General features: G+C 37.1%; 1 protein-coding gene across 1 annotated transcript in view; it reads left to right on the top strand.

Annotated features, from left to right (window-relative positions):
• LOC122805775 overlaps positions 1-27,866 on the top strand; it is an 889,800-nt gene that overhangs the window by 575,297 nt on the left and 286,637 nt on the right. Inside the window, exon 15 of the mRNA XM_044076042.1 lies at positions 10,929-11,028. Coding sequence (XP_043931977.1) covers positions 10,929-11,028 — 100 coding nt within the window. The remainder of the gene's footprint in view (positions 1-10,928; positions 11,029-27,866) is intronic.

The following is a 27,866-nucleotide window of genomic DNA, read 5'->3' as shown; positions in this document are numbered from 1 at the left end:
CTGGGCCAAAATAGAGCCACCAGCAAGATTCTGGATCTGTCTGACAATCTGGTGTAGGACCAAAGGCAACAGAGGAAAAGACAGTCAACTGGTCAGACAGGGAAATTTAGCCAAGAGACAGAGAAAAGGAATGTCAGATTGAGGCAGACTTGTCAGGAAAGGAAGACTTCTGTCCCCTAGAATCCTTAGCAGTCTTCTCAGGAAATACTTTTTTGAAAGATCTGTGTACAAAGGGAGTCTTAGAAGAGTAGTTCCTTTGGGACAAAGATGGCCACCATTCTGTAGACACTGTACATCTACAGCTCTCCAGATACTCGGAATTAAAATCAACCCTGAGATAATACTACAAGATTTTTTGTATTAATCGTTGGATATAACTATTCTACTACAATCAAACATTGCCGGAGAGGTAAAAGAACAGAAGGAAACTAATTAAATTCACAGGATTAAAGCTGATTGTCTGCCTGACTCTGAAAAGAGTATTAAACAAAAGATCTGTCTGATTTCTGTTTCATGATGTCAAAAGAGGAAAAAAGCATGGAAACAACAACTAAAACCAAATTATCAGCACTACAGTCACCGGAAAAAGATTCAACAATCAAAAGACAGAAAACTGTAAAACAACAGGAACTTTTGAAATCTGGAATGACAAATAAACCAGATCAACTGGCTAACATGGAAGACATCAAAACTGCTTTATTGCCCATACAAGAAGCTTTAAAAGAACTTTCAAACCAGGTACTTTCTTTAGTGCCACATGCAGTCAAACTCTTGAAAGGATAGATAAATCAGAAGCCAGGATATCCAAAAATGAGGACAGAATAACATTGCTTACAAAAAAAACAGATATTCATGACCTGGACATTCAATCTATGCAAAACAAGATTCTGGACTTGGAGGCAAGATCCAGAAGGAACAACATAATTATAAGAGGAATTCCTGAAACTATTCAATATAATGATCTAATGTCTACCATTATACAAATACTGGAAATATTGTTCAAAGACTCTGATATGGCTAAGCAAATTGTTATAGAAAGAGCCCATAGAGCTCTCAGGGAAACACAAGCCTCAAATATTCCCAGACCGGTTTATGTCAAAATTCTCAATTACCAGGATGTAAATAAAATAATTCTAACTGTTAAAAAGAATGGAGGTTATGTTATGTGGCAAAATAATAGAGTTTCTATGGGTCAGGATTTACCATTGCAAATAAGACAAGCCAGACAAGCATTAGCTCCATACTGCAAGTTCCTTATTGAAAAAAATATTAAATTCCAGATGAAATACCCTAATACATTAATTTTTACAGTTGATGGATCCAAATATTCCATTTCTACAAAAAAAGAAGCAAAACTTACCTTTTTGAAGATTTTCAAATCCCTCCCAACTTCAGAAGCTTAACTGGAACATTCAGTCTGTTTACAGCAACGTGGATACTGGGATTCCATGCCTACTATACCTCGAGGCTCCAAAATCCTTTGTTTGTTCTTTCTTCTTCACCAGGCCCCTTGGTTAATAATTAACTAGTTTTTTTTTGCAGGTCCAGCTTGTTTACGAAGATCCCACGAACTTTTACAGCTTCTATGAACTGTGATCCCTCGTGAGGCAACAGGAAGTCCTTTAGATGCTGCTGAGGGTCCGTTTTTGTCGTGGCACATCCGGAAGTCCGTCCGCGAAATGGTTCCCCCTTCGCGAATTCGAAAACAGGATTTCATGACCAGGAAGTAGATAGAGCTTTGTGGAAGCAGGGGAACCTACTGGGAACGAAAAACGAGGCTTCGTGGACTTTTAATGTGTGTTTCAACTTTTATTTCTGTAAAAGGGAATGTGAATTCATTCAGGTAGGATTTAAACTGAATATTAAGGTAGTGGTTAAAATGTGTCATTTAACTAACATGGTAGAAGTAACATAAAGTTATCATAGTTATTTTACTTTCCTAGGTAGTTTACCTGAATGTGGATATGCCAATAATATTGTACTGTACTGAAATATTTATTCTCCTGCTTTAGATTGTGTTTTAATACTGTAAATATTTAGATACAAAGGGGTTTTAATACGGAGATAGTAAGTAAATTAAAAGCACATAATATATCCTGGTATTCCTAGGGAAATGGAAGGTTATTTTTCTGATGTGGTTCTGAATGTGTTGTGAACTGTGCTATTTAGATATTGTGCATATATTTAAATATAGTATCTGCTAACAATAGTTAATGTTATTTGTATTCACCAATGCTGCTGTCATCACAATGTTAAATAAATTAGATTAGATAAACAATGTCAAATTTAATGCTTTAAACATAAATTAAACATATAGTGTATCATCTTGAAGTTAATAACATTACAGTATAATAGGAGAACTGTCATATATCTGCTTAGGTTAGATTTAAATAAGATAATTAGATATTCCAGGATAATATAACCAAATTATAGAACTAATAATATATGTGAACTATTAGAGAGGTAGAATAGTAATTTTGCATGTAAGGAATATCATTTGTGTTAACAAATGTGTTATATCTTGTGTCAAGAGCTGTAGATAAATACCAGTGTTTAGTAGGGAATGTTTTGGTTAGGTTTTGTAGAGTTAGATGTAGTTATTATAGGTTTTTTGCATGTTTTTAGTGTGATATTTTGTAAGATAAAGAACAGATATTTAGTAATGATGTGTACCAATAGAAGTTTATACAGTGTAAAAAACCTATGTTTGTCCTGGTCCAGGGGAATAGTGGATAGGCACTGGTTAGGGATAGGACGTCAAGATTGCTTCCAGATATTACATAATGTGCTAACACATCTGATTTTAGTATCGTTTTGCAATTTTAGAATACACTTTAAAGTTTTAAAAATCTTAATATGTGGATAATAGACTCATGGAATGTTAAAGGCTTCCAGAACTTGAAAAAAAGGAAATTATTTTTTCATTTGCACCTCCAGTCAAAAGCATGTTTTATTTTGTTACAAGAAACCCATTTGGCTAATGATCAATGGACTGCCCTTAAAAATAAGAAATGGATTAGAGAGGTGATGGCTTCGGAAGGGACAACTAATAGTGCAGGGGTGGTGATTATTATTAAAAGTCAGTACCAAGAGAAAATCCTAGATTTTAAAATGGACAAAGAGGAAGATGGTGTTATGTGATTCTCGTATCCAAACTTTACGATAAACCGGTGATACTTCTTAACATATATGCCCCTTGTACCAATCAACAAATTTTCATAACATCACTTTATTTTATCCTGAATCAATATAATAATTACTATATAATAATAGGAGGTGACTGGAATACATACCAAGACCCTAAATTAGATAAATCAAGCTCTCATAGGTCCTTTAATAACCAAGCAGTGATAGCATTACAGGAATTTAAAACAGATTTTAAATTATATGATCCATTTAAATATAATAAGAATCACATGAACGTTAATAATTTTACATTTTATTCAAGTTGTCATAAAATGTGGTCCAGGATCGACTTTTTTCTAATTTCAGACACACTAATGTTTTTTGATCCTTATATATACATACAAGCTCGACATTTGTTGGATCATTCTAGGATCACATTAACTTTTAATAAGGACACTAGTCATAAGATACACTTTAGAGGTTATAATTGGACATTAAATCCATATCTATTGCATAAAGAAGAGGTAATAAAAGAAGCTCAGGAGTTCTTTAATCAATTACTAGCTAATCTTTCGGAACACCGTCATCCGTCTGACATAGAATGGGCAACTACCAAAGCACAAATTAGAGGAATGTTTCTCCAAAAGGCTACTTATTATAAGAAATTACAAGTGAGAGACATACAAGAATTGGAAACTAAAATTAAATTACTGGATCAGGACCTAATTGGGAATTATAGTAAACAAACTGAAACGGAGTTATTAAAATGTCAGAAGGACCTTTTTTTACTACAAAACAGTAAATTATCATTTTATGAGCAGAAAATGCTGGTAAAATATGCCAATCACATAAAGACCCCCTCAAAAGCACTAGCACGTATTATTAATCAATCGAAAATACCTTCTCAAATCTCTGAAATACACTTTAATAATAAAACATATACCAATACTGAAGATATCATGAGGGTATTTGAACTAATATTTTCACAAGTATATGGTGAACAACAGGAAGTAAATATAAATAAGAGTAATAATGATTTTCTGCAGAAAATTATCTTTCCGAAGATTGGTGATGAGCTTCATATGAACTTAATTAAACCAATTTCTTCAGAGGAGATAACTGATGCAATTAAGAAGTTGAAGCCATATAAAGCTCCGGGACCAGATGGATTGACCACAGAATTCTATAAAACTTTTAGTGATATATTGGGAAAAATACTTCCACAGGTATTTAACTATATAACTAACAATAAAATCACTGACCTGCACTTTAATGCTTCAAAAACTATTCTTATACCAAAAGAGAATACTGATTTACATAACCCGGATAATTATAGACCTATTTCACTTTTGAATATAGATATGAAAATTTTGGCTAATAGATTGAAGAAGGTAATTAACCTGATAATATCAGATGAACAAGCCGGTTTTATAAATGGCAGACAAACTACAGATAATACGTTATCACTTCATACACTGATTTCTTATGCCACTCACAGGAACTGTAATGCATATGCACTCATAATTGACGCACAAAAAGCTTTTGATAGAGTAAACTTAGAATGTTTGTTTGATACTTTAGCATGTTTTAATATACCGCAAGAATTCATTTTAACTTTAAAAAAACTATATAATAATCCTTATACAAATCTAGTTATTAATAGGAATCTCTCAAAAAGAATTCAAATTAAGAATGGTACCCGCCAAGGGTGTCCGTTATCTCCTATATTATTCAGTTTATATTTGGAACCATTATTTCTGCATATCAAACAAAATATTTATCACAATGCTCCAATAATATATGGTACGAAGATTTCCATGGCTGCTTTTGCGGACGATTTGAATATTTATTGCACAACACCTGTTTCAGATATTAAGAAAATATTAAAAGCTGTGGAAGACTTTGCAAAAATATCTAATTACAAAATAAATTAAAAAAAAACCAAGGTATTCCCATTAAAGAAGCCTACACCCTTCTCGCTGTTACCATTGGTAGGGCAGGTAAAATCCGAAGAAAAAATAAAATATTTAGGGGTTGTTTTTTCAACAGATAATAGAGACTTTTACGTAAATAATGTTAAGTTAATTTGGGAACAGATAGTATCTGACTTAAAAAGATGGGATAATCTGAAACTACCAATATTGGCAAAGACCTCAATTATTAAAATAAACATACTCCCCAGAATACTATATACCTTTAGAGCTACTCAAGTTCAAATTTCCAGGAAATTCTTCAAACAACTTCATACAGAATTAGCTAGATTTGTATGGGAACCTAGAAAAGTTAGGATATCTTATGACAAACTGATGACTCCGAAAAATAGGGGGGGTTGGAACTACCGAATTTTGAAACATATTATTTAATAATAAACGCTAACAGAATTTTAAGAGTAGTTAACTTTGATAAGCTCAATACAAAATGGGCTCCTAAGTGGTTGATTTTAAATCATAAACATGTTGCTGGTCTGGGTATTAATTGTAAGGCATTACCTTTTTTAAACAAAGATACCCTTACAATGTACGTATTGATGGAGCATATTAAAATATATATAATATCAGTACAAAGTCTGTTTAACTCACTAAATCTTTTACAATATATGATGATTTTTCAACCATTTCACAAAAATCCGAATTTGAAAATTGGTAATCAGTTGATAGACCTTAAGAAATTCCCACTTATAAGTAATTTAACCATATTTGATTTATATCCCTTTCTAGGAATCTCAATACATAACATACTAAGAGAGATGGATCTCCCTAACTCGTATTTAATTATAATAAGACAGTTAAAGGACTTATCAATAAGCTATTTTAGTAATAGGAATTTTAAAATTAAAGAAGAAGATTTAAACATTTGCCTAAACTTATGGCAAACCTTAACACAGGAATGTAAATATATAACAGCGTCATATAGTTTGATGAAAGAGGTGAAATACAATAACCAAATACTTTTATCGAAATACTGGAAGGAGAAATTGTTAACGATTGAGGATAGTAAAATAGTGAGAGCAATTAACTTAACCTTAAAATCAGTGTCCCTTCAAAAGTTATTATTTACTCAGTTGATGATATTTAATAATGCGTATTATACGCGTCTCACTTTACATAAATTTAACTCAAAAAACTCACCCAAATGCCCATATTGTATAGATCAAAAGGCTGACCTTTTACACATGTTCTGGAGTTGTAAATGTATTTTTAAACTCTGGAACTCTTTGAAATTCCAACTACAAAAAATGGGATACCAACAGTCTACACTTTCTTGGGAGTTTATGATTCTGCATATTCCACCAACTAATTTGGATAGATCCCAAAGGATCATACTCGTAAATATCTTTTTGTTAATGAAGCTATATATAGCTACAAATTGGCTGAACCCATCCCAGACTTCATGGGAAAATTTCAAGAGTGTAGCGATAAAACATATCTTAGCACATAAATTATTAATTAGTGATCATAAGAAAAGTGTAAATAATACAAAAATATGGGAACAAATCTTTAACATTGTCTTAGCTTAAGGTTCCATTCCACTTTTCTCCGGGAAGTACAGACTAACTATCGAGTTATCTATAGATAAGTATTATACTGATACTAGATTTTTATTCTTTTTTTTTTTTTTTTCTCTCTGTAATATCTATTTAGTAGTGTATAGTTATGTATACTCTATGTAACTGTTGGAAGCATTCATGTATATATTGTAAATAGGTTGTAGTATTGTATTAACAGTTAGAATAAAAAGAAAAATAAAGAATTATTATTGAAAAAAAAAAAAAGAAGAGTAGTTCCTTTGAATCTTCAGTACAGGGGAGAGAAAAATCTGCTTAAAGTCCTGAATAACCTTCCCTTTATCATTTAAGATTTTGAAAAGGTTTGAAGCAGCAGAGCCAAACAGATTTTGGGTGCCCAAGGGAGAGTCAAACAACTTGGCCTTAATATCTTCAGGGAGAGATTGCAACCCAAGTCCAAAATACCTCCTAACAACTGACCCTTACAAAGCTGTCCTAGAAAAGGCATCAACAGCAACATAACTGCATTTGATGGAATGGTGAACAACCTGTGAAGCAGAACCCAATAAGAAAATGCCAGAGGACTAAACGTCAGAGTCAGGCATGTCAGCCAAAACACCCCCAAATGTAAACAGTAGAAGCAGTAAATACCTGGCCATATTGGTATGGTTATTTATGGCCCTAAAGGCTAAGGTGGCAGAGGTATACGTCTTCTTAATGTACCTGTCCATTGCCCTAATATCCTTATCAGAAGGCAAAAGCATGGAGGAAGGATTCAGCTTAAAAGCTTTATCAGCTGAAAAGGAAAATCACTACTGGATCAGGAGGGGGATTGTAGTACAGAAATGTTTGAGCCACAGGGATTTTATAAGCCTGTCTTTTTTTAGGAGCAGGGAGCCAAGACCCTGGAGCCTGTGAAACAGAAGCAAAGGTATCCAGAAAGATGTCCAACACAGGGGGCACTGCACAAAGCCTGGGAGAGTATCTGTAAAATGTCATAATATCTTCAGACATCTGTGAACTTTCACTGAACATCCCCCATCATTTTAACAATGGTGTTCCCAAAAGGCAGCTCCTTGGTAGGGGAATCTGGTGAAGTATCAATCTTGGATGATCCAAAACCAATAGGAAAAGGATCTGGGAAGAGTACGCGAGGGATTCCTCCTCTGAATCCAGATCTTCCTCCTCATCAGAAGGATCTGAAACTCAGACCCTCTCAGGAGTGGAACAGAAGGCAACAGATGAAGGCACAGACAAACCCTGAGGGGGGCATTTAAGGAATGTAGGGCCTTAAAAAGACCCTGTGTGAAATCCTTCCACTCTATGAAGGTGCTTTGCAATACGGACCATTTGCCTGATCTTTTCTTTTTTCTCAACAGAAACCTCACCCTAACAAGCTTTGGAGTTAACATGCCTAACCTCAATAAGGTAACTATGAACTTCCTCTTTTATCAAAATCTGGGGTTCCTCCCAAGCCCTTCAGATATAATCCATGTCTGCAGGAGATATAGACTCAGCCGCAGCAGACATGCAGAAAGCAAGCCCTGTGTCGGCCTCCAACAGGGGTTCACTACAAGGGGAGAAGATGTTGGAACCGAATGGTCTTTGGTACTACATCTGACCCTATAGAGGCATCTGGCAGAAGCTAGCAGGCAGTAGTCTCTAAAAGCATCATTAAGAATTTATTTTTGGCAAGTAGCTAAATGTCTGGGTGGATGAATGGGAAGCCATGGTTCCCTGAACAAACAACTTCAGATTTTGTTTGTTTTTTCCAAATACATGGCTAAAGAGTACAGACATCTATTCAGGGTTTTGGGTACAAAGGTCTGGCAAATATCATACCGAGTGTGATTCTGGTCAGCACCTAAAGAGAAAAGGCACTCTTCATGTCTGTCTTTACGAGGAATGTGGCTCCCATACTCACATTTCCCCTTTATGGATGGCATGTAAAACAAGTAACGAAGAGAAATGTAAGGAAGAATCCCCAACAGATTATTTATATGCCTTTAGCTTGGTAGCTGAAGCAATGTGACAAAAAAAACTAAAAAATAATTCAAAAACAGCGCTCAGACTGGTGGCAAAGAAGTTCTAAGGATTTGGTGCTCATAAGTCACTTGTGTACCACACACCTTGGATGATGTAGGACATCATTCTAATAGTGATAAAGACAAGAAAAGTTCTAATGGTAAAGGATGCCACAGAGAAGAGTATTATAATCCAAATATATTGCAGTTGAAGAGAAAGAAATACCTATAAATTCATGTCTGTGTGTGAGAGAGAGAGAGAGAGAGATGGACAAGAGGGCTATTTCACCGGTCATGATGATGACCTGTAAAACTGAGTGAGACGGATACAGCATGGCATCAAAATGTTTCCAAACTGATACTCCAGGAGAGGAGATCCCTTATTCTTGGCAAACAGACTCAAGTGTCATTTTTCATAGAGTGAATTATCAGACTTCACCCTTTCAAAGCTCAGAGGTAGAAATGCAAACAAAACTAAATGATTTTCCACTAAGAGACAAAAAATAATAATAAAATAATTCTTGGTGTGCCCAAGACCTGCAATAATATACATGCACTGGAGAATACAACAATTAAAATAATAGCATGTTATAAAAATGGCTTCCTAGGTGAAGTCACAAATGCCTGCTACTAGATAGACCTCAAGGTATAGCCTTGACAAATTGCTCAAACTGCCTTCTTCATTCCATTCCACTTATATTTCTGATATCTTCAGACAGAGAGCAACTCCTTTAGGAGTAATAAAAGAAAATAAAATTATAATGAAAGAGGCAGATGCTAGTATATATGTTAACTGTATCTAGAGAAATTAAAGGCATGGTCAGTTTTTAATTATGTGTGTATAAGAAAATACATGTCACATATCTATTTCCTGGCAAGATGAGAGTTTACATTAAGGGGGTGACTAACAATCAGTCTCTCTCTAGAAGTCATGGCAAAGATGCCCTACTTGGAATTCACTGACCAGTTAACTGTCCAGTTCCATAAATGAAACTACGGAAGAGATTTGATACTGTACATCCAAGTCTCTTGTAGCCAATTCCTGTGTCAGTGTTACCTTCTGGCTGGCTTGGGTTTACCAGACAGTAATATTTGTGTAGTACAAATTCTTCCTATCCTTTTTCCTACTCTCATGGATCTGTAACTGTGTTTGTCCTCTGTTATGATGGTTCTGCCATATATCACAGACAGTACATGGCACACACTGCTCACTGAATTTATCTTCATATGGTTCCTTCTGTCACACAGCCCAGATGTATAGAGTGCAAACAGCTGTGCTGCATATGGTATCAGTAGCTGAACCATTGTTAATCATTTTAACAGCTCTGCTGAACTGTTATTGTTAGCACAGACCAGTAGTTTCCCAGCTGAATATTATGTCACCCTTTCTGGGGGTTTCCATTTACTTGTAATCCTCAGCTTCATTTTCCCTAAACACACATTTGTCCCTCCACCTCTGCTATCTGTAAGCTAGCAAGGGAAAGGTAAAAACAGAGAGGTCACAGTCACCATGCATCTAGAACTATAGGGCTTTTTTAATATTTGCATTATGACCATGTTTCTGCACAAGCTCTCCCCTCAGTTTCTAGCATTTGCACTGCATTGTTACCTGGTGGTTTCATACTTTCACATACCTATATACATACCTAAATTATGTGCAGTCTTCAGCACACGTTCAAATCACTATAAATTCCATTGCTGAGGAGTTGCACTACCTAGAGTTCAACAGGTGACATTCCTGCATACCAGCAACAGGATCCTCCCTGGAAGCATGACCTTGCAAGCATCCACTCAGATTTATTCCCTATTAACAGGCTCCTCCAGCAGCACAAATCATTAGTGAAACCAGGGCTAACTAGGGCACAGTCAGAATCATAGCTGTCTTATCTTTTGTGTTGTCTGTACTAACAATGCTTCTAGTTTTGCCTGTTCATACAAACAAATGTTCTAATCTTTGCCTGTTTGCACAAAACAATGGTTCTAATCTTAGTGTTTATATAAACAATGCTTCTAATCTTTGTGTGATCATACAATGATTCTAATCTTTGCTGTTTGTACAAACAGTGGTTCTAATTTTTGTCTGTACGTACACACAATGGTTCTGATCTTTATATGTACAAACAATGGTATGCATTTCCTTCATAAAACATCAGTTAAATAGTCCCTTGCAAGAAACATACTAAACAACTGCATGCTTTTTGTTTTGTTTATTTTAATAGTTAAGTCAAAACAGAATGTAAGTGAATGATATTCTCTTTTTTATTCCCTTAAAGCAAGGAGCTGTGGTTCTCTGGAAGATTTGCCTAATGGAAGAATAGAATTTGAAGGTGGCATCACATTTGGAGCAGTTGCTCGATTTTATTGTGATGACGGGTAAGATTCGGTTCGGTATATTTAAATGTGACATGATGCATTGCTTTTCTTAAAACATTTACAAACTAGACACATAAGACTTGAAATTAAGACACTCCGTGTACAAAATAATCCATACATATTAAGTAAGAAAAAGTTTGAATGTATGTACAAACAACTGCTTATTATAAATGACATTAAATTAACTTCATGGCAGGAAAAGTCAGTAAACTTAAGTCTGCCCTTTAAGTGACTTCAAAATGTTACATTCCTCCCTCCGTCCCTTCCCCTTTTCCTTTTTTTCTGAGGATTTCATGTGTACCACCCATTCTGCTAGACCATTCCATGAGTCAGCTATCCTCACCCTAAAAAAACAAATCCTGGGAGTAGTAACTCCCTACAATCTACTGCTTGTGTCCACTCACTCTCTTTCCTGTCGATGAGGACCCCTTTATTATTTGTGCATCAGTGCCATGTTTAGCTCTCGCTTTTTTTTCTCTCTCTCCATTGACAAGTGTTCTGTTTACTAGACTCTTGTCATATAATTTCTCTAACGTTCTTTCAGCATCCCAGCAGCCTGATGCTAAACTTTCCTTGCACAACCTCTACACTGCACATTATATTTAAGATGTGGTCTCACCACCGCACTGAGGGTGCAAGCATTCTCCCTCTGCTTCTAAAGTCATTCCCCCTGAAGATACACTTGGCATCATCTCCTGTTGCCATTACAGTCTATCCCTATCCGTTCCATGTGGGATCCACACCCCAGATCCCTTTCTTGCTCAGTCGTCATCAGTTCCTTTCCCTGCAGGTGATACTTCACTCCTGGGATTTTGTAGCCTTAGTGCAGTACTTTGCATTTGTCTGCATATACCTAAACTATCCCCTGTCTACCCATTTGCATAGCTTTCTGAAATCTTTCCTTAGACACTTCCCCCCATTTCACGCTGCTGCACCTATCTTTGAATCAGCAGCAGAGAGTTTGATCTGCTCCCTTTTCCTTCATATATATCCAAAACAAGCCATACTGGAGAGTGCTGGACCTGGACTGGGCTCCTGAACTACTTCAACAGCCATGTTTTTTCTTTCTACCCCCACACTGTTCAGTTCTCCTACAATCTGCCTATATGGGATTGAGGCAAAGGCATTAGATGTGTGGAACTGAGGCAAAGAGCTTTGATTAAAGTCAAGGTAGGCCATGGCAATGTGTAGTCATCTTAAGGTTTTCACATGGCCCTGTTTAAATGGGACGGTTACACTTTAACAACTTGCATCCCATTAACCACACTAACTAAGTAGGAAAAGATATGTCCTAGTTTGCTGATGTTAGCATTTACTGTACATGTTAGCACTGAAAAGCTTGGACATTTCCTTTCCCACTTTGACTTATTCATTTATTTTTTGTATTTAAAATACTGCGGTGGTGGTGCTGTGGTAGCGTTGTCACCTCACAGTTAGATGTTGCCCGTTTGATTCTCAGTTAGAGCGTCTTCTGTGTGGCGACATGCGTGAATGGGCGTTCCTTCGTTGAAGGTTGTGCGTTAGACCCGGCAAGCCAGCACATAAAACTCTGCTGCCAATCATTAGCGGACCGAAGTTCCACTGTGGCGACCCCTAACCAGGAAAAGCCGAAAGACACAACATTTGCAGAAGATTTAGGTGATGAGCTGATAAGCTCCTTCCTGTGGTAGAGGATTAGATTCTCTCAGCCTTCATTTGATTCATGCATGACCTTGAGCAAGTCACTTAACCAAACAGTGTTTTGGTAAGTGGCAATTTGGGCTAGCTTTACTGAAGGTATCCTGGACTGCAAGTCTAGAAGCTACCTGTTAACCAATGAACTTACAGTTTATCAAGGCAGGATTTAGTTCTGTATGAGTAGCAGATATTTCAGCTGATTAACCACAGCAGCACTATTTTTTTGCATTTTATTTTCCCACTGTCTTAGCATCTTGCCTGCAGTTGTAACTACTAGTATACTGAGTGTTCTCCATTAGGTCCAGTCCTGTAACGAATGTCAGTTAAAGTTTAGTAAGGGGCTGTGCCAGAGGCAGGAAGAGCAATTCTATAAGCTGCTGGTGTGCCGGTAGTGGGACGGAATGCAGTTTCTACATTTAATTTACCCTTAATGTAAACTCTCATCTTGCCAGGAAAAGAAATGTGACTTGGATTTTCTTATACACACATAATTAAGTTGCGTGCTGTAACTAGAAAATGAAGGCGTAAGGCAATGCTGTTTGCTACTGGTTATATGAAGCGGGACAGGATAGAAATGAGTGGATCTAAGGAGAACTTAACTTCTGTGTTTGACTCCCAAGACCAACAGCAGCTGCTTCAGGCCTGCACCATCACACCAATGGATGCCACTACTAAGTCCAGTCAATGACTTATGGCTGCTGAGTGGGAGACACAGAGCAGAGTAGCAAGAACCTTGGCTGGAAGTACGAAGGCTCTCAGACAGAATGCGTCATACATACTATTTGAGTGTTTTACTATGCAATTTACTGGTTTGTGTAGAGGATTGCAACCAGTTTTCTGATCATGATCAATTTGTTGTGCTTTCTGAAAACAGATATCAAGAAATTTACCTTGCCAGCAAAGTGAGGCTCAAGATGGTATCTGCAGAAAAAAATTAATATCAATAAGATGTCCGCCACAGTGCCTTTTTTCAATTTACTTTGAGCTTGGAGTATGGTAACTTCTGGAAAGTATTGGATGATAATTATGTAACAGAATAACCCAATATCCACCTCACATCAAGTGAAGTAGGGCTCTGGTCTGGGCCTCTATCTGTAAATTGAGGATAGCATTTCTTCTGAGGAGGTCTGCGACTAGATGTTGAGACAGAAGGACCCAAGTATTAATGTGAAGATTATTGGGAAGTGCATGCTCAGACTATGCAGAGTGCCCTGGAGTTTCCCAATATAACAAAAATGTATTTTTAGAAATACTGCATACTGCAGCATTTATTGCATAGTATGCTTTGGGTTTGGGAAACGGATCCCCCTTAAAATTAGGGTTGTGATTGTTAGTGTTGAATGCGATGTGGAATCTGTTGCAAGGCTTGCGATTGTGAATCAACACACCAATCACATATAAGGTTATTAGGCAGCATACAAAGCGGTAAGCCAATAGAACCATGTCAGTCATTTTGATGGCATTAGTCCTGCCCATAAAAGAGGGGGAAGAGGGCCATCTTTCTAAATCCCCGAGAAAATGGAGTTTAACTGCAGTAAGCAAAGCTTGCTTCATAATAGTATGGTCAACAAAAAGTTGGTCACCACCATAATGAAGTCATCTAGTGACCACATCAGACCAAAGACAGAATGAATACCTTTATGGTAGCATGGCAAAAGTAAGCAAACTTATACTTCTGTTACACTTGTAATTAGAAAGCAGACAATACTCACCAATGCTTTGCAGAACATGGGTGCAGTCGACAGTGGGAAGAAGGTTGCTTGGGTAGACTAATAACTTGACTGGAATACTTCCAGTTGGGATGAATAGCTGTCTCCTGCTTCATGAGCAAAATCAGTGGTTCTAAAAATAAGCTGAATAGAAATGGGGCTAAGGAATATCCCAAACTTATGCCAAGGCGAAGAGGGATAAAGCCCCCTACTGCATCCCAGATGATCCATGTTCAATTAGCAGCATGAGTGCTGGAAGGGCCACATGGGAATGATATTGACTGCCTATACAAGGTGAGGGGAGACAACCTAGACTCACTGCTATAAGAAGCAGTGTATGAGTCTGGGGAGCTCTGTTCTGCATGACTGGTGAGACACTTAGGTGGGAGGTTGCACATTCACCTCCCAAAGGTAGCAAATGAGGATCTGGTAATGCTGCCATGGGGGGGGGTCAGTTAGGACACACTCCTGAAAGGTAGCAAATGGGGATCTGGTGACACTGCCAGGGGGGGTCAGTTAGGACATACTCCTGAAAGGCAGCAAATGGGGATGTGGTGACACTGCCTTGGGGGGGGGTGTCAGTTAGGACACACTCCTGATCTCCTCAGTGGCCCTGATCATCAGTGAGGTAGACCCTGGGAGAGGCTGAATTGGATCCAGTAGACATAGTGTATGAGAAGTGGAGCTGGTGGCAGCTGATGGCCAGCTGTGAAGTAAAAAAAAAAGACTAAGAGGGATGGCACTGTTAGCTTTTATGAAGGCTAAAAGGAAGGAGTTCAAGTCAATGACCTATTGATAAGATCATACTTCAGGTGAAACACTCCTCTCCACCAAAGTGGCATGAAGAAAGACCAGCTTATCCTATCAAGGGCCTTCTGTTCATGCAGAGCAAGCACTAGGCAAAGCCTCAGGGCATCCCGTGGTGCAAGAGGAATATGCATAGCAGTCTGAATATGAGGAATGTCCAGACTGATCCTTGAATGGCATGAGCAAAATATAATCTATTGTGCCAGCGATATGACTGTAAAATGAACCACTCACAATGACATCTCCATTCAAATGATCTGGCACCAAAATACATTGTCAAAGTCCTAAGTCAAAATGGCTTCATGGCTCCAGTTCCTTTGTCAATTCATCAGACAGTGGTCACCACAGCAACACTGTCTGTCAGACAAAGTATAATGAGAAAGGTAATTCTTTCATTTCCAACTTCTCTACTCATGGGGCATATGATTTTCCTGCATTACACAAACACATACCCTCAGGTCCTTTAACAAGGCTCTAAATTTCTGTCTCTGAAGTTTGTAACCTAACCCATTCATGACGAAGTTTCAGATTTTTGCAATGGTATGATGTATGATAGCTAAACATAGTGACCACAACATTTACCTTGCCTATTTGCTGTATGAACGTTAGTCAGAACAAACCTAGTCTACCAAAAACATTTTGTGTATTAAATGAACAGGAATAAACTATGCATACTACCAACATCAAGGTCCAAGAAGGGGATCTGAGACCAGAATGTACTATGGAGAACAGCATCTCCTCTATCCAGTGGAAAGGGACATCTGTGAGCTGACAATACACTGTGTGGAAGTGAACACACTGTGAGGCAGGTAAGAGGGCAGCAGGAACACCCAATAGTCCTTAGGCTTATGGCCAGCATGTGGATGAGCGGTTCTCTAAATGTACTCATCTGCTAACTAAACAGAAATATAAATAAAGAAAATAACTGTAACTACCACCCCACATGCTAAAACTTGTATGATGCAGAAAGAGTGAGTAAAAAGAGAGAAAATAAACCAGGAAAGTGAAACCTGAAAGCTTAAAAGGTTAAGATGTTCAAGAAAGTGGGACTCAAACCCCAACATCACTCCACTGCAGCATGAAAAGATCTGTAAATCGTCACATTTGGGATACTAAGTATCATGTACTGGATGCCTTCCAGGATTCTCACAAACTACCTGAATTTAGGGATACATGCACATGTTAAGCATGAGGGGAGACTGTCACATGGTCCTGCCTTACTCCCCGACTCATCAAGCCTAAAGAAAAAAACATTATCAGCAATATATGCAGTGCGTGCCAAGAATGACGCCAACCCAAAAGATTATATTTACAGGAAGAGATAGATGAAATGGGCATAGAGATGGCAGCAAAAGCACTAGACCCCAGAGTTATGACAGAAGGAAGGATCTATGCTGCAATGATCACCTGCACGACATCTGCTTAGGGGTGGTGAGTGGGTATGAAGGACAAAAACAGATTTCCGTGTTTTGTCCCAAGTATGTGTAAGGGTATGGTCAATACTATCCTTTTATTTGGATGTATTTAGAAAAAAAGTCTTTTGGGAAGGCTAAGGACATGAGTAAGTTACACATTATAAGATATAGATGCAATAACAGACATAGGTCTGTTTGGTGGTAATTAGCGAAAGCTGGAAGACATCAAGAGAAAAAAAAAAAAGGTTTCACAACATGCAGACAGTGAGATGCCTTGGCCGTCCCCCCCCCCCCCGACTCCTCACCCACATAAAGTTCCCGAGAGGCAGCAAATCTAGAGCATCTATTGAATGCTGACCAATCTCATTCAGCTAACCATTTAGCTGCTGGGTTTAATGCAGACAGGAGAAGATGATGCAAAGCAAACAATAGAAGAAAAAGAATAGAGAGAAGAGACAACACCCACTGAAATCGGTGAAGGTGGTTTGTAAAAGAAATGTCACACGAGTCTAAAACCGCAGGCATAGAACACCAAGCACCAGCTAACACTAGTGACTCCACATCACTTAATGATCAGCTTGAACTGATCTGATATGTGAACAAATAAAAACAAAACAAGCTAAATTATAGCATCAGCATGACTAATGAGGTTTATGTACGAGTAATGGCCTAGAATCGAAACAAGACCAGTTAATGTCAAAGTACCATAATATGCAAGATGACAAATTCAAATTCCACTGAAAAGAAGTCAATACGTACATACATTTATGTTAGATATACACAAATATATGTGTGTATATCTAACATAAATACATGCATACATACATTTGTTAGATATACACAAATGTGTGAATATCTAGCATAAATACATACATACATACATTTATGTTAGATATACACAAATATATGTGTATATATCTAACATAAATACATACATACATTTGTTAGATATACACAAATGTGTGAATATCTAGCATAAATACATACATACATTTATGTTAGATATACACAAATATATCTGTGTATATCTAGCATAAATACATACATACATTTATGTTAGATATACACAAATATATGTGTGTATATCTAACATAAATACATACATACATTTGTTAGATATACACAAATGTGTGAATATCTAGCATAAATACATACATACATTTATGTTAGATATACACAAATATATCTGTGTATATCTAGCATAAATACATACATACATTTATGTTAGATATACACAAATATATGTGTGTATATCTAACATAAATACATACATACATTTGTTAGATATACACAAATGTGTGAATATCTAGCATAAATACATACATAAATTTATGTTAGATATACACAAATATATCTGTGTATATCTAGCATAAATACATACATACATTTATGTTAGATATACACAAATATATGTGTGTATATCTAACATAAATACATACATACATACAATTGTTAGATATACACAAATGTGTGAATATCTGGCATAAATACATACATACATTTGTTAGATATACACAAATGTGTGAATATCTAGCGTAAATACATACATACATTTGTTAGATATACACAAATGTGTGTATATCTAGCATAAATACATACATACATTTATGTTAGATATACACAAATATATCTGTGTATATCTAGCATAAATACATACATACATTTATGTTAGATATACACATATGTGTGTATATCTAACATAAATGCATACATACATTTATGTTAGATATACACACATATGTGTGTATATCTAACAAATACATACATGCATTTATGTTAGATATACACACATATAGTTATATCTCTATCTATACATATCAATCTCCATCTAGTTGTGTGTGTGTGTGTCTATATATATATATATATATATATATATATATATATATATATATATATATATATATATATATAATGTGTGTACACACACACACACACATACATACACACACACACACCCCTAGTATATACAATAGTACAGCTGTATATAGCCATGAAGGTCTAAGGGCACAGGTGGAGTACGCCATCTCCAATTAACATCAGTGGCTGTGTAGTACTTTAGATGAACATCTTGAATTTACATCAGCTGATAAAATTGTAACCAAAGCAGCAACATGAAGACCTGCAGTAGATGTGTTATCTAACAGGCTGAACTTCAGTCAACATCCAGTCAGACAGATGACCCTAATATCGAAGCAGTTTGGCCTAACTGATGAATGAACTAAGTACAAAGAAACTCACTGCCTTTTGAGAGTTCCAAACATTTAAACACAATTCAATACACATGATCATATATGATACAATGGAACACAGGCATTATTCAACATATAAAATAATAGAATAGAATGTATCATGTGACATACTTGTCTTTATTCAAAATTCTAGCAATTCAAAAGCAGTCCAGTAAAAGGAGGACCACAACCATGATACAATAAAAATACACTTAAGGAACATGTTCCTTAATATCTCACATTCATCCAAAAATAATTCTGAAGTACAAACCACCCGGGCCGCTCGTACAAATTGCCCTTTTATCAAAGCTTGTTTTTGTATAAATGGATGAGCACTATTGAAATGTAATAAACTATTTGAATATGTTTCTTTACAAAAGACTTGTGACACAAGTCTCTTATGATAAACATCTTTTGTGAGCTACACATCCAAATAGGAAATACTCATGTTATTGATAACATAAGTAAAGCGCAAAGAGGAGGTTATAGCATTTATATATTCCAACAAAAAGTCAATCTCCTCCTCTGGCCAATTCCATAAGATAAAAATCATCCAACAAATCAGTATACAGCTGACAAAAGGCAAAATATGATGAATTAAACAGATATTTTTTCTCCCACTGCAGCATAATTATATTAGCATAACCCCCCCCACACACACACACGCACACATACACACACACACACACATGCTGACCCCATAGCCATTCCTATTAGTCTGTAAGAAAAAATCCTTCTCAAATAGGATAAAACTATTCCTCAAAACTGCTTCAATATTTTGCTATAATAGGATAGGGTACGTTCAAAAAATGTAACTCGTCTATAGAAATACTACCCTGAATGAATAAATGTTGCAAGCATTCTTTTATTTGTCTATAAGCTTCATTTAACTCATTCAATGAGGCCACTTCGTGAGAACCACTATGAAGAATGTCCTTTGTTTTCTTAGAATAATCACTATTCATAATTACAAGCCCACCCCCTTATCCAACTTCATCTATAAACTTATTCTCAAACTGAAACCTTGTACCCCCTCTGCCGACAAGCTCCCTTCCCTTTTTCTGCAAAAGGCAGCCAAAGAAATTGCTTACCCAATTTCTATACTCATAAATAGGACCATCCAAGAGGGAACCATCCCTCATATCTGGAAAATCTCTCATATAATCCCTCTACACAAAGGCGGTAACTCTATTGACTATTCTAACTTCAGACCTATTGCTCTTCTTTCTCCTTTAGCAAAAATGATGGAGAAATGTATTCATCAGCAACTTGTACAGTACCTCTCTCTTCACAATATTATAGCTAACTGTCAACATGGCTTTAGACCTCACCATAGCACCACCACTGCCCTCCTTTCCTTTGTAGATACCATTAACAGCAATCGCAACAATAATCTATTCTCTTCTGCCTTATTCATTGACCTTTCTAAAGCTTTTGACATGGTCAACCACTCTTCTTTAATTAGCATTTTTGAATCCCTCTCATTTGATAACCTTGCCATCAAATGGTTTACGTCATACCTCAGTAACAGACAACAAGCTGTTCGTTGGGAAAACCACATCTCCTCCTTACTGCCCATTGCTATTGGAGTCCCTCAGGGCTCCATTCTTGGTCCTCTCCTCTTCTCCCTCTATATTAATGATCTCCACTCTGTAATTCCTCAAGCTACCTGCATTCAATACGCAGATGACTCCACTATCATTTGCTCAGCATCCTCCTCTTCAGATCTAATCTCACTAACTCAAACTATGTTCAACACAGTAGAAACATGGTTCACTAGACGATACCTACTTCTCAATGCTAAAAAAACAAAACTTCTCCTCTTCACCCCCACCACTCGTACCTCTCCACTATACTTCACCATCTCCTCAATCAACAACACTGTCATCTCTCCTGACCCCACAACTAAACTACTAGGAATAACCATTGATAACAATCTCTCTTTTGACCAACACATCAACAACACCATCAAATCAGTTAACAGAAAAATAGGATCATTATACCGTATTAAACCATTTCTCACCCCATCTACTAGAGCTACTATTGCTCACTCCCATCTCATATCTACTCTCTTTTACGCCTCCCCTATCTTCACCAACCTCAAGAAAACTAATCTAAACAAACTAGCAACTTGCTACAATAACATTGCCCGCTTCGCCACTGGTAACCCTTTTAGAACCCATCACTGCCACAATTTGAAACACTTAGGCTGGCTGGAACTACAAAACTATCTTATTATCTCACAACTTACTATTGCCCACAAATTACTGTACCAACCTACCAACACCCCTATACTTTCACAACTTTTACTCCCTTATAACAATCTTACCTCTCTTCGTTCCTCTTGTAAACTTATGACCAAACCCATAAAGGCCCACAACATAGCTGGTGACTCTCTTTTCACCAATACTGTAGGAAGAGCATGGAATTTGCTGCCCAAGGAGTTAACTCTAATCTCATCCTTACCTCTTTTCAGACAACATATCAAACTGTACTTCCAAAACCACTGGCTTTGTTCTTGTAGTACTGCAGGCTAACTTCCGTCTCTCCACCCTTTCTTTTCCTTTTACCCTTCTTTTGCTTATTAATTAGCAACTACCCTGTTTCTTTTCCCTTGCTGTCCCACTATGCTCTGACCTACTTCTCCCATCTCTCCCACCTCCTCCTGACTGTCTTCCTTCTTTTCCTCTCTCTTCCTAACCCCTGCCTCTTCCCTTTTATTCATCTTACATTCTCCTTCTACTACTCTACCCTTCTGAGCTTCAACTGTTATCCATATGGCAATTGCCTTATTGCATAACCTTTATGTACTAGGTAAAATGCTTTGAAACTGACCAAACATTATGTATGATATTAAACTGTTTGAGTTCCTTAATGTATGTTGATTTTATTAACAAAATTGATTTATAATTCTATTTTTATTGTATGTCTTTATTAACAATATGTCTGTCTGTCATTATTATGTTATGTGTGGAGCTTTTCTCCCCGGGCCTCTACTGAAAATGGACATATATCCAGCTAGACTAGCCCGGTCAACAAATGTAAAATAAATAAAAATAAAATAAATAAAATGATTCTAACACTTTTATCATTTTTACTGCTTTTAATCTATTAATTTCTTCCTCAATCAAATTACCCACATTATCGAATTTTAAATTACATACATCAGTTTCACATAATGTTTCAAGCAGCTGTGGGGTTGAATGTGCTTGAAATATTCAGAGGGGTTACTAATATTACAATCATGAAATAAAATATTAAAATTCAATTTCCTAACATACTGCTTCAAATCAGTGACAGTGTCATCCATATCCAGGGCCTTTTTAGGAATAAATGTCAAGTCTTTAGCAAACAGGTCACAACACATAGTATCAATTATATCAGATGAAAAATTAATCATTTTAAAGTCTTTTTCATTGATTAAGATCATATTAACTGGTAGAAGCTGAACACTGTTCATGTCACAATGAACAAGATGAACTGGGGTAGTTATCTCCTCCCATGGAAATTCCCACTTGATTTGACCCTCTAAGCATTGGAGCCACCCCTTTTCAGACCCCTGTTGGATTGTTGTGGACCCCACTGGTGGGTTGTCCTTGATACAGATTCCTCAACCACTCTGAATCTCAAACAAGTCTCCATCTCCTGTTTGCTTAAATCAAAAGCTTTGGAGAGATAATATTTTATATATATATATATATATATATATATATATTTTTTTTTTTTTTTTTTTTTTTTTTAAAGATTTCTTAATTTACTCATGTATTATTTTATAGATTGGATTTTTATTTCATGTTTTCGATATGGAATAATTTTATGAATGGGAACAGTTTTCTTTTGGTTTGATTGGCTGACCTGGGGGGGGGGGTGTATAATCAACTGTGATGATGTTTTACTTTATGTTTAATTTAAAAAGTGATGAGACTAACCTGGTCAGCAAAGGATACAAATTTACAAAATCTCAATTTGTCTACCCCTTGCTTCTTCCTGGACAAGGTCTAGCAAGATCTTTGGATTCCCCCCTGAATCTATACCTTGTTCCCAAAGCTGAGTTGATGCCTGAAACACTAATAGCTGGTCGCATACATGGAGTGCTCCTGTATGCAATTATTCCATTTATTAAATGCCCTCCACATCAAATGCTAGTGGAATTCCTAAGTACACGTCTGGGCCCATACTGAAAGCATTCACTCATTTGTCAGCATAGAACATTCAAGTATGAAATGCCATCCCTTACATCTTAAGCTTACACTTATTGCTTCAACATTGCATTATGTAGCATATGACAAATATCTAATTCATGTTTAAAAGAACTGTATACATTGTCATCGATCATTACCCAATGCAGTATTTCCCCCTAGACATAGTCATTGACTTAATTTATTATGTGTACTAAACAAAGAATCATAAACATGCAGTTTAGCCATCAGCTTCAGATTTTCCTCCTCAGGCATTTTCAAGGAACCCTGCTGGTCTGTTTAATAAGGAAAGTGCACTCAGCAATTCCTGTATTCAACTTGTTAAGCATTAGCTTCAGTCATTATCCCATGCATAGTGTGAAAAAGTCAAAACAGATTGAAAAAACAACATACATATTATGCTAAAGCCAAAATAACGTTCAGATTATGCATCTGGTCTAGGGGGATGTCAAAGTTAAACTCAGTAGCTGAATTAAGCAAAAATAGTGTTTTATTATGTCTGTGACAATTTAGAACCCAGAGTACAGTAATTTTGTGAAATGCAGCACTTTAAGGTATTCAGCATCACAAAAATATTAAGTACCAAAACTCTTACTTGGTTTGTTCAGCCAACCCCCAACTACTTGATGTATCAGAAGTTTAACAATGTCTATTGTTTCCTCTGTTCTTTCTCCATACTTTCATGAGAGCCAAAGAGGGGACCCAAGTAGATAGTAATCTCACCTTTGATAATCACATTGCCAAAGTGGTTAGAAAATCCATCTACATGCCCCACCTAATCATAAAAGGGTTCGCATCCAGATCAAAAGAGGTCATTGTGCCCCTCTACTCATCACTCATCAGACCCATCATAGAGGACAACGCTCCATTTGTGATGTACCTTACAAGACACCTGCAGCAGCTGGAAAGACCACAAAAGTACCTCACAAAGAGGATCACTGGCCTCAAATAGATACCCTATGCAGCTCAACTGAAGAAACTACAGCTGTACTCGGTTGCATACCACCTACTCAGAGGTGATCTCTGCCTGACATACAAGGCCATGTCCAACCCAGAATTGATGGACATGCTCCACCTAAATAAAACCTCATCCCCTTGAGCTACACGCTCTAGGGATCTAAACCTCACCACAACAATAAATAGGACATGCTGGAGGGATAGATTCCTGTCCCAGAGACTTCCCATGCTTTGGAACAAGATCCCAATCTTCAAAAGAAACCTTGATGAGTGGATGGGAAACAGAAAGTTTACCTCGGGGATCACTTCAGTGGCTCTGCTGGACAGAGGCACAGGGAACTAATCTAAGGGAGCGGCACACATTCTGGCTAGGCTTATAAATGCCTTCAGGCAGATAGCCTAGTACCTACCTATGAACCTATAAACTCTTCCCCTCCTCTGAGATCTTTCTACCTCAGCCAAGTTTGAAGTCAGACCTACTTTCTATCTTCTTGAGTTTGCCACTCTCTACTTCTACGAGTATGAGCTTTTGTCAAATCTTACAATTTCCCTCTGTCTTTAATGCTGTACATTCACAGTTTCCATTTGTAAAGTCTGTTTTTCACCAGCCTGGAAAAGTTTATGTGACATAATAGTCTGCAATGACGGATTTACCAGAGGGTGGGGTGGGCGAGGGGCGAGGGGCTAGGGGAGCTGAAGCTCTCCCATCTCGTTACTATTGTACTGCTTTGGTGGTACAGTGTTTTGCTGCTGGTGTTTTAACTTAGAGCTTGCCAGCACAGATAATCACAGTGGAACTGTAATGAAATGAATGAATTCTCACAGTTCAATTGTGTTAACAAGCCGCACTTGAGTGCTTTGCTGTGTGACCATTCCACATGTAGGTACCGATGGCAGACAAGGCACCTTTTCACACTGGTGACTCAAACTGAAAGTTGCAGTGAGTGGGTTGGATGGGGGGGGGTGTTCCCTAGTAAAGCTTTAAGGGGGAACCAGAGAGGCAGCAGCTGAGGAACTATGAGCCCAAGCCTGTGGGGTCCAGGAGTTGTGAAGCAGCAAGAGTGTAATGGGTCACCAGCAGGACAAGGTGCAGGTTTTGGTCCAACAGTCCGAAAGCTGCAGCAAGATGATAGCTCCTGCCCCACCTCTTTGCAAAGTGGTGCTCAAAGCCCTGCCCCACCTCTTTGCAAAGGGGCACCCAAAGCAGTTACTTAACTAAAAAAGGTAAAAATAAATAAATAAATAAAATAATTCACTGACGCAGAAGTTTGTTCCATCTCAAAGGGGGTGAAAGGGTTTCCCAAAGACTTCTAACATGTTTCCTGTCATTTCTATGATGCAGATGGCACACTTCATTCTTAACATTATGACCGGCTCGGTGGTGCAGAAGGATAATTCCCTAACCACCAGCTAATTAGACCTGTTACATCACATGGCTAAGATTCAGGGGTGGCACAGGTACTTCAAAGTTTAACTTAATGAATGCTGTAAAAAATACAACCAAAGCGTATGTAGGTTTCCACATTAAAAATAAACATTTTGCTTTTGGGGGAGTGTGGAAAATCTCCTCTGTTTTGCACTTCACAGTTGACAAGAAAAGCAGTGCACCTTTTGGTGGTCGAACATTTGTTGCTGTGATTTTCTGTGTTTTTCTTTTCTTTAACCTTAAGGGCAGCTTGTGAACAGTCATTTCTCATCAGAGCTGATCATCTTCACAGTCACTATTGTTTCAGAAACAGCCAGGTCATGTTTGAAAAACTGAAGTAAACTGTCACTGTGTAGTAAGAACTTGGATAAGAAGAAGACTTTTTTATCTACAATCTCAGTGAATAGTAATTATAACCGAATGGAATTTATCAGCATAACTTGTGACACAACACTGACCTTTGTCCAGTTATGTATTAAATTTCAAATCAGATTTCATGCTCTTTAAGATAAATATTAATAGTACACAGCTTCTTGCATGCCTGATCATTCAGTGAAAAAAAACGGAACAAATATATTGTGAAGAATCATGAAAGATATTAAAACTACACAAAAATAGCAATGTTATCAGTAAGAAGTTTTCTTTACAGTGATAATAGTCAGTGCATTTATAGGCTTTATACTATCATATATTTTAATGCACACAAACCCCGAATTATATTTTTGCTAAACTTTCTCAAACAAATTGTCATAACTTCGAAACTGTACAACCAAGATATATATTTAGGACTTTTTTTGGTTAACCAGGCATAAGCTTTAACATGACAGTAATAAATTCCTTTATAAGTGCATGTTATTCAGATATTTACAGAACTGGTAACATACAGAGTGCAACTCTAGCCCCTGATTCATACTGCTCAAATGCAACTCATGAGGGATGTTCATTTGAGGTCTTAAAAATTGTGTGTTCCTCACCACTCTACATCAGTCAGGAGATTTTGATCACTGATCACAATGACCGAATAGGAACTAGTTGCATAGAATGTTTTGTAGTGGACAAGTAGATGGATGCTGGATAATTTTATAGGTGGTAAGAAGCAGTGTACATGTTAGTTGATATGGCAGTTCTAACAAATTTAGGGTTTTCAGTGCTATACAGTGGTGGGTTCTGAATGGGGTATATGCTGCAAATTTAGCAACTTTGCTGTAGCATTGTTCAAGTTTTAATTTTGTGAAACCTGGAGGCAAGTAAGGATGGGGGTGCCATATAGAAAAGTGGTGAGGAGATAAGTAGGAGTCAAGTAGTGACAAGTGTAGTTTTAGTTGCATTGGTGAGAAACATTTTGGCTCTGTAAAGCATTCCTAGATTTTAATGAGTTTTTCTTATACAGCTTTGTATATGCAGTTCAAATGTATGATCATTGTCTACTATCACCCCTAATAGTTTGCTATAGCAAAATTAATTTAAAATGGGTGGCGAAATCAAACACGCTCTGGCTAGGCTTATAAATGCCCTAGGGCAGATAGCCTAGTATGAACCTATGAACCTAAGAAGGGACTTCAATGGTTGTATTATCAAGAGATAGCACTTTAAATTTTGTTTATTCGTGAGAGAGGGATTTGGGGAAAAATTAGTAGTCTGGTCTTTTTTGGGTTGAGCATGATAATTGTTTAAGTCATTTTTGTATATAAGAAAGCACTTAAAACAAGATGGTGACTCTGATGATGCCCTTTTGTGTGTCAGTCACTTCGATTATTTTTCTTTAATAAAGTGAAGCTCGGTTTTACTATTGGTGTGATTTTATCCATTTTTATTTGTTTTTAAAGTTTTAGTGTCGTTGGCCATTTTTGTTTTGTTAATTTCTTGTAGGAAACCATTTTCTGGAGTACCATCTGAAGTAGCTACTTCCACCCTTGTGAAACCTCATTGAGGGGCATTTTCTCTTGCTGCCTGGATTTGTCCAATAAAATGCTGGGTGAACTCCAGAGTGGGAAACCGTTTCTGCCGATTCCCCACTACTAAAACAAGCTCAGCCAGGTAGCTGACCCAGGGTACACAGGCCAGTCATCACAATTCCAGCTTGACTTCATTATATGACACTCATTTCTGATAAAAGGAGTGAGATTAATCCAAAAAGCTTTCACAAGAAATTCATACAAACACAATGAAGCAGGTAAACATAATTTAAAAGCTAGTCTTTGGTTATATAGGAGTGTAGTTTGCCAACGTATCTCCTGGCTCCTTTTCTTTCCCTCCCCACTCTGTATTCTGTCAGTCTCCCAGTGCATGTCAGGAAGAAGTTTATTATGACAGTATGACAACAGGTTGCAGTCCATCACCATCTCTAGCACTCCTTGCAGTCGTAGGTTTCTTTAACATTTTCTGAATCATATATTTTAGACACCAGCACCTTAACCTAC

Source organism: Protopterus annectens, chromosome 7.part0, assembly GCF_019279795.1.
Source record: "Protopterus annectens isolate FY-2018-M chromosome 7.part0, PAN1.0, whole genome shotgun sequence".
Lineage (NCBI taxonomy): Eukaryota > Metazoa > Chordata > Ceratodontiformes > Protopteridae > Protopterus > Protopterus annectens.
Note: the sequence above shows the minus strand (reverse complement) of the source record. Positions and strands in the feature narration are given on the sequence as shown.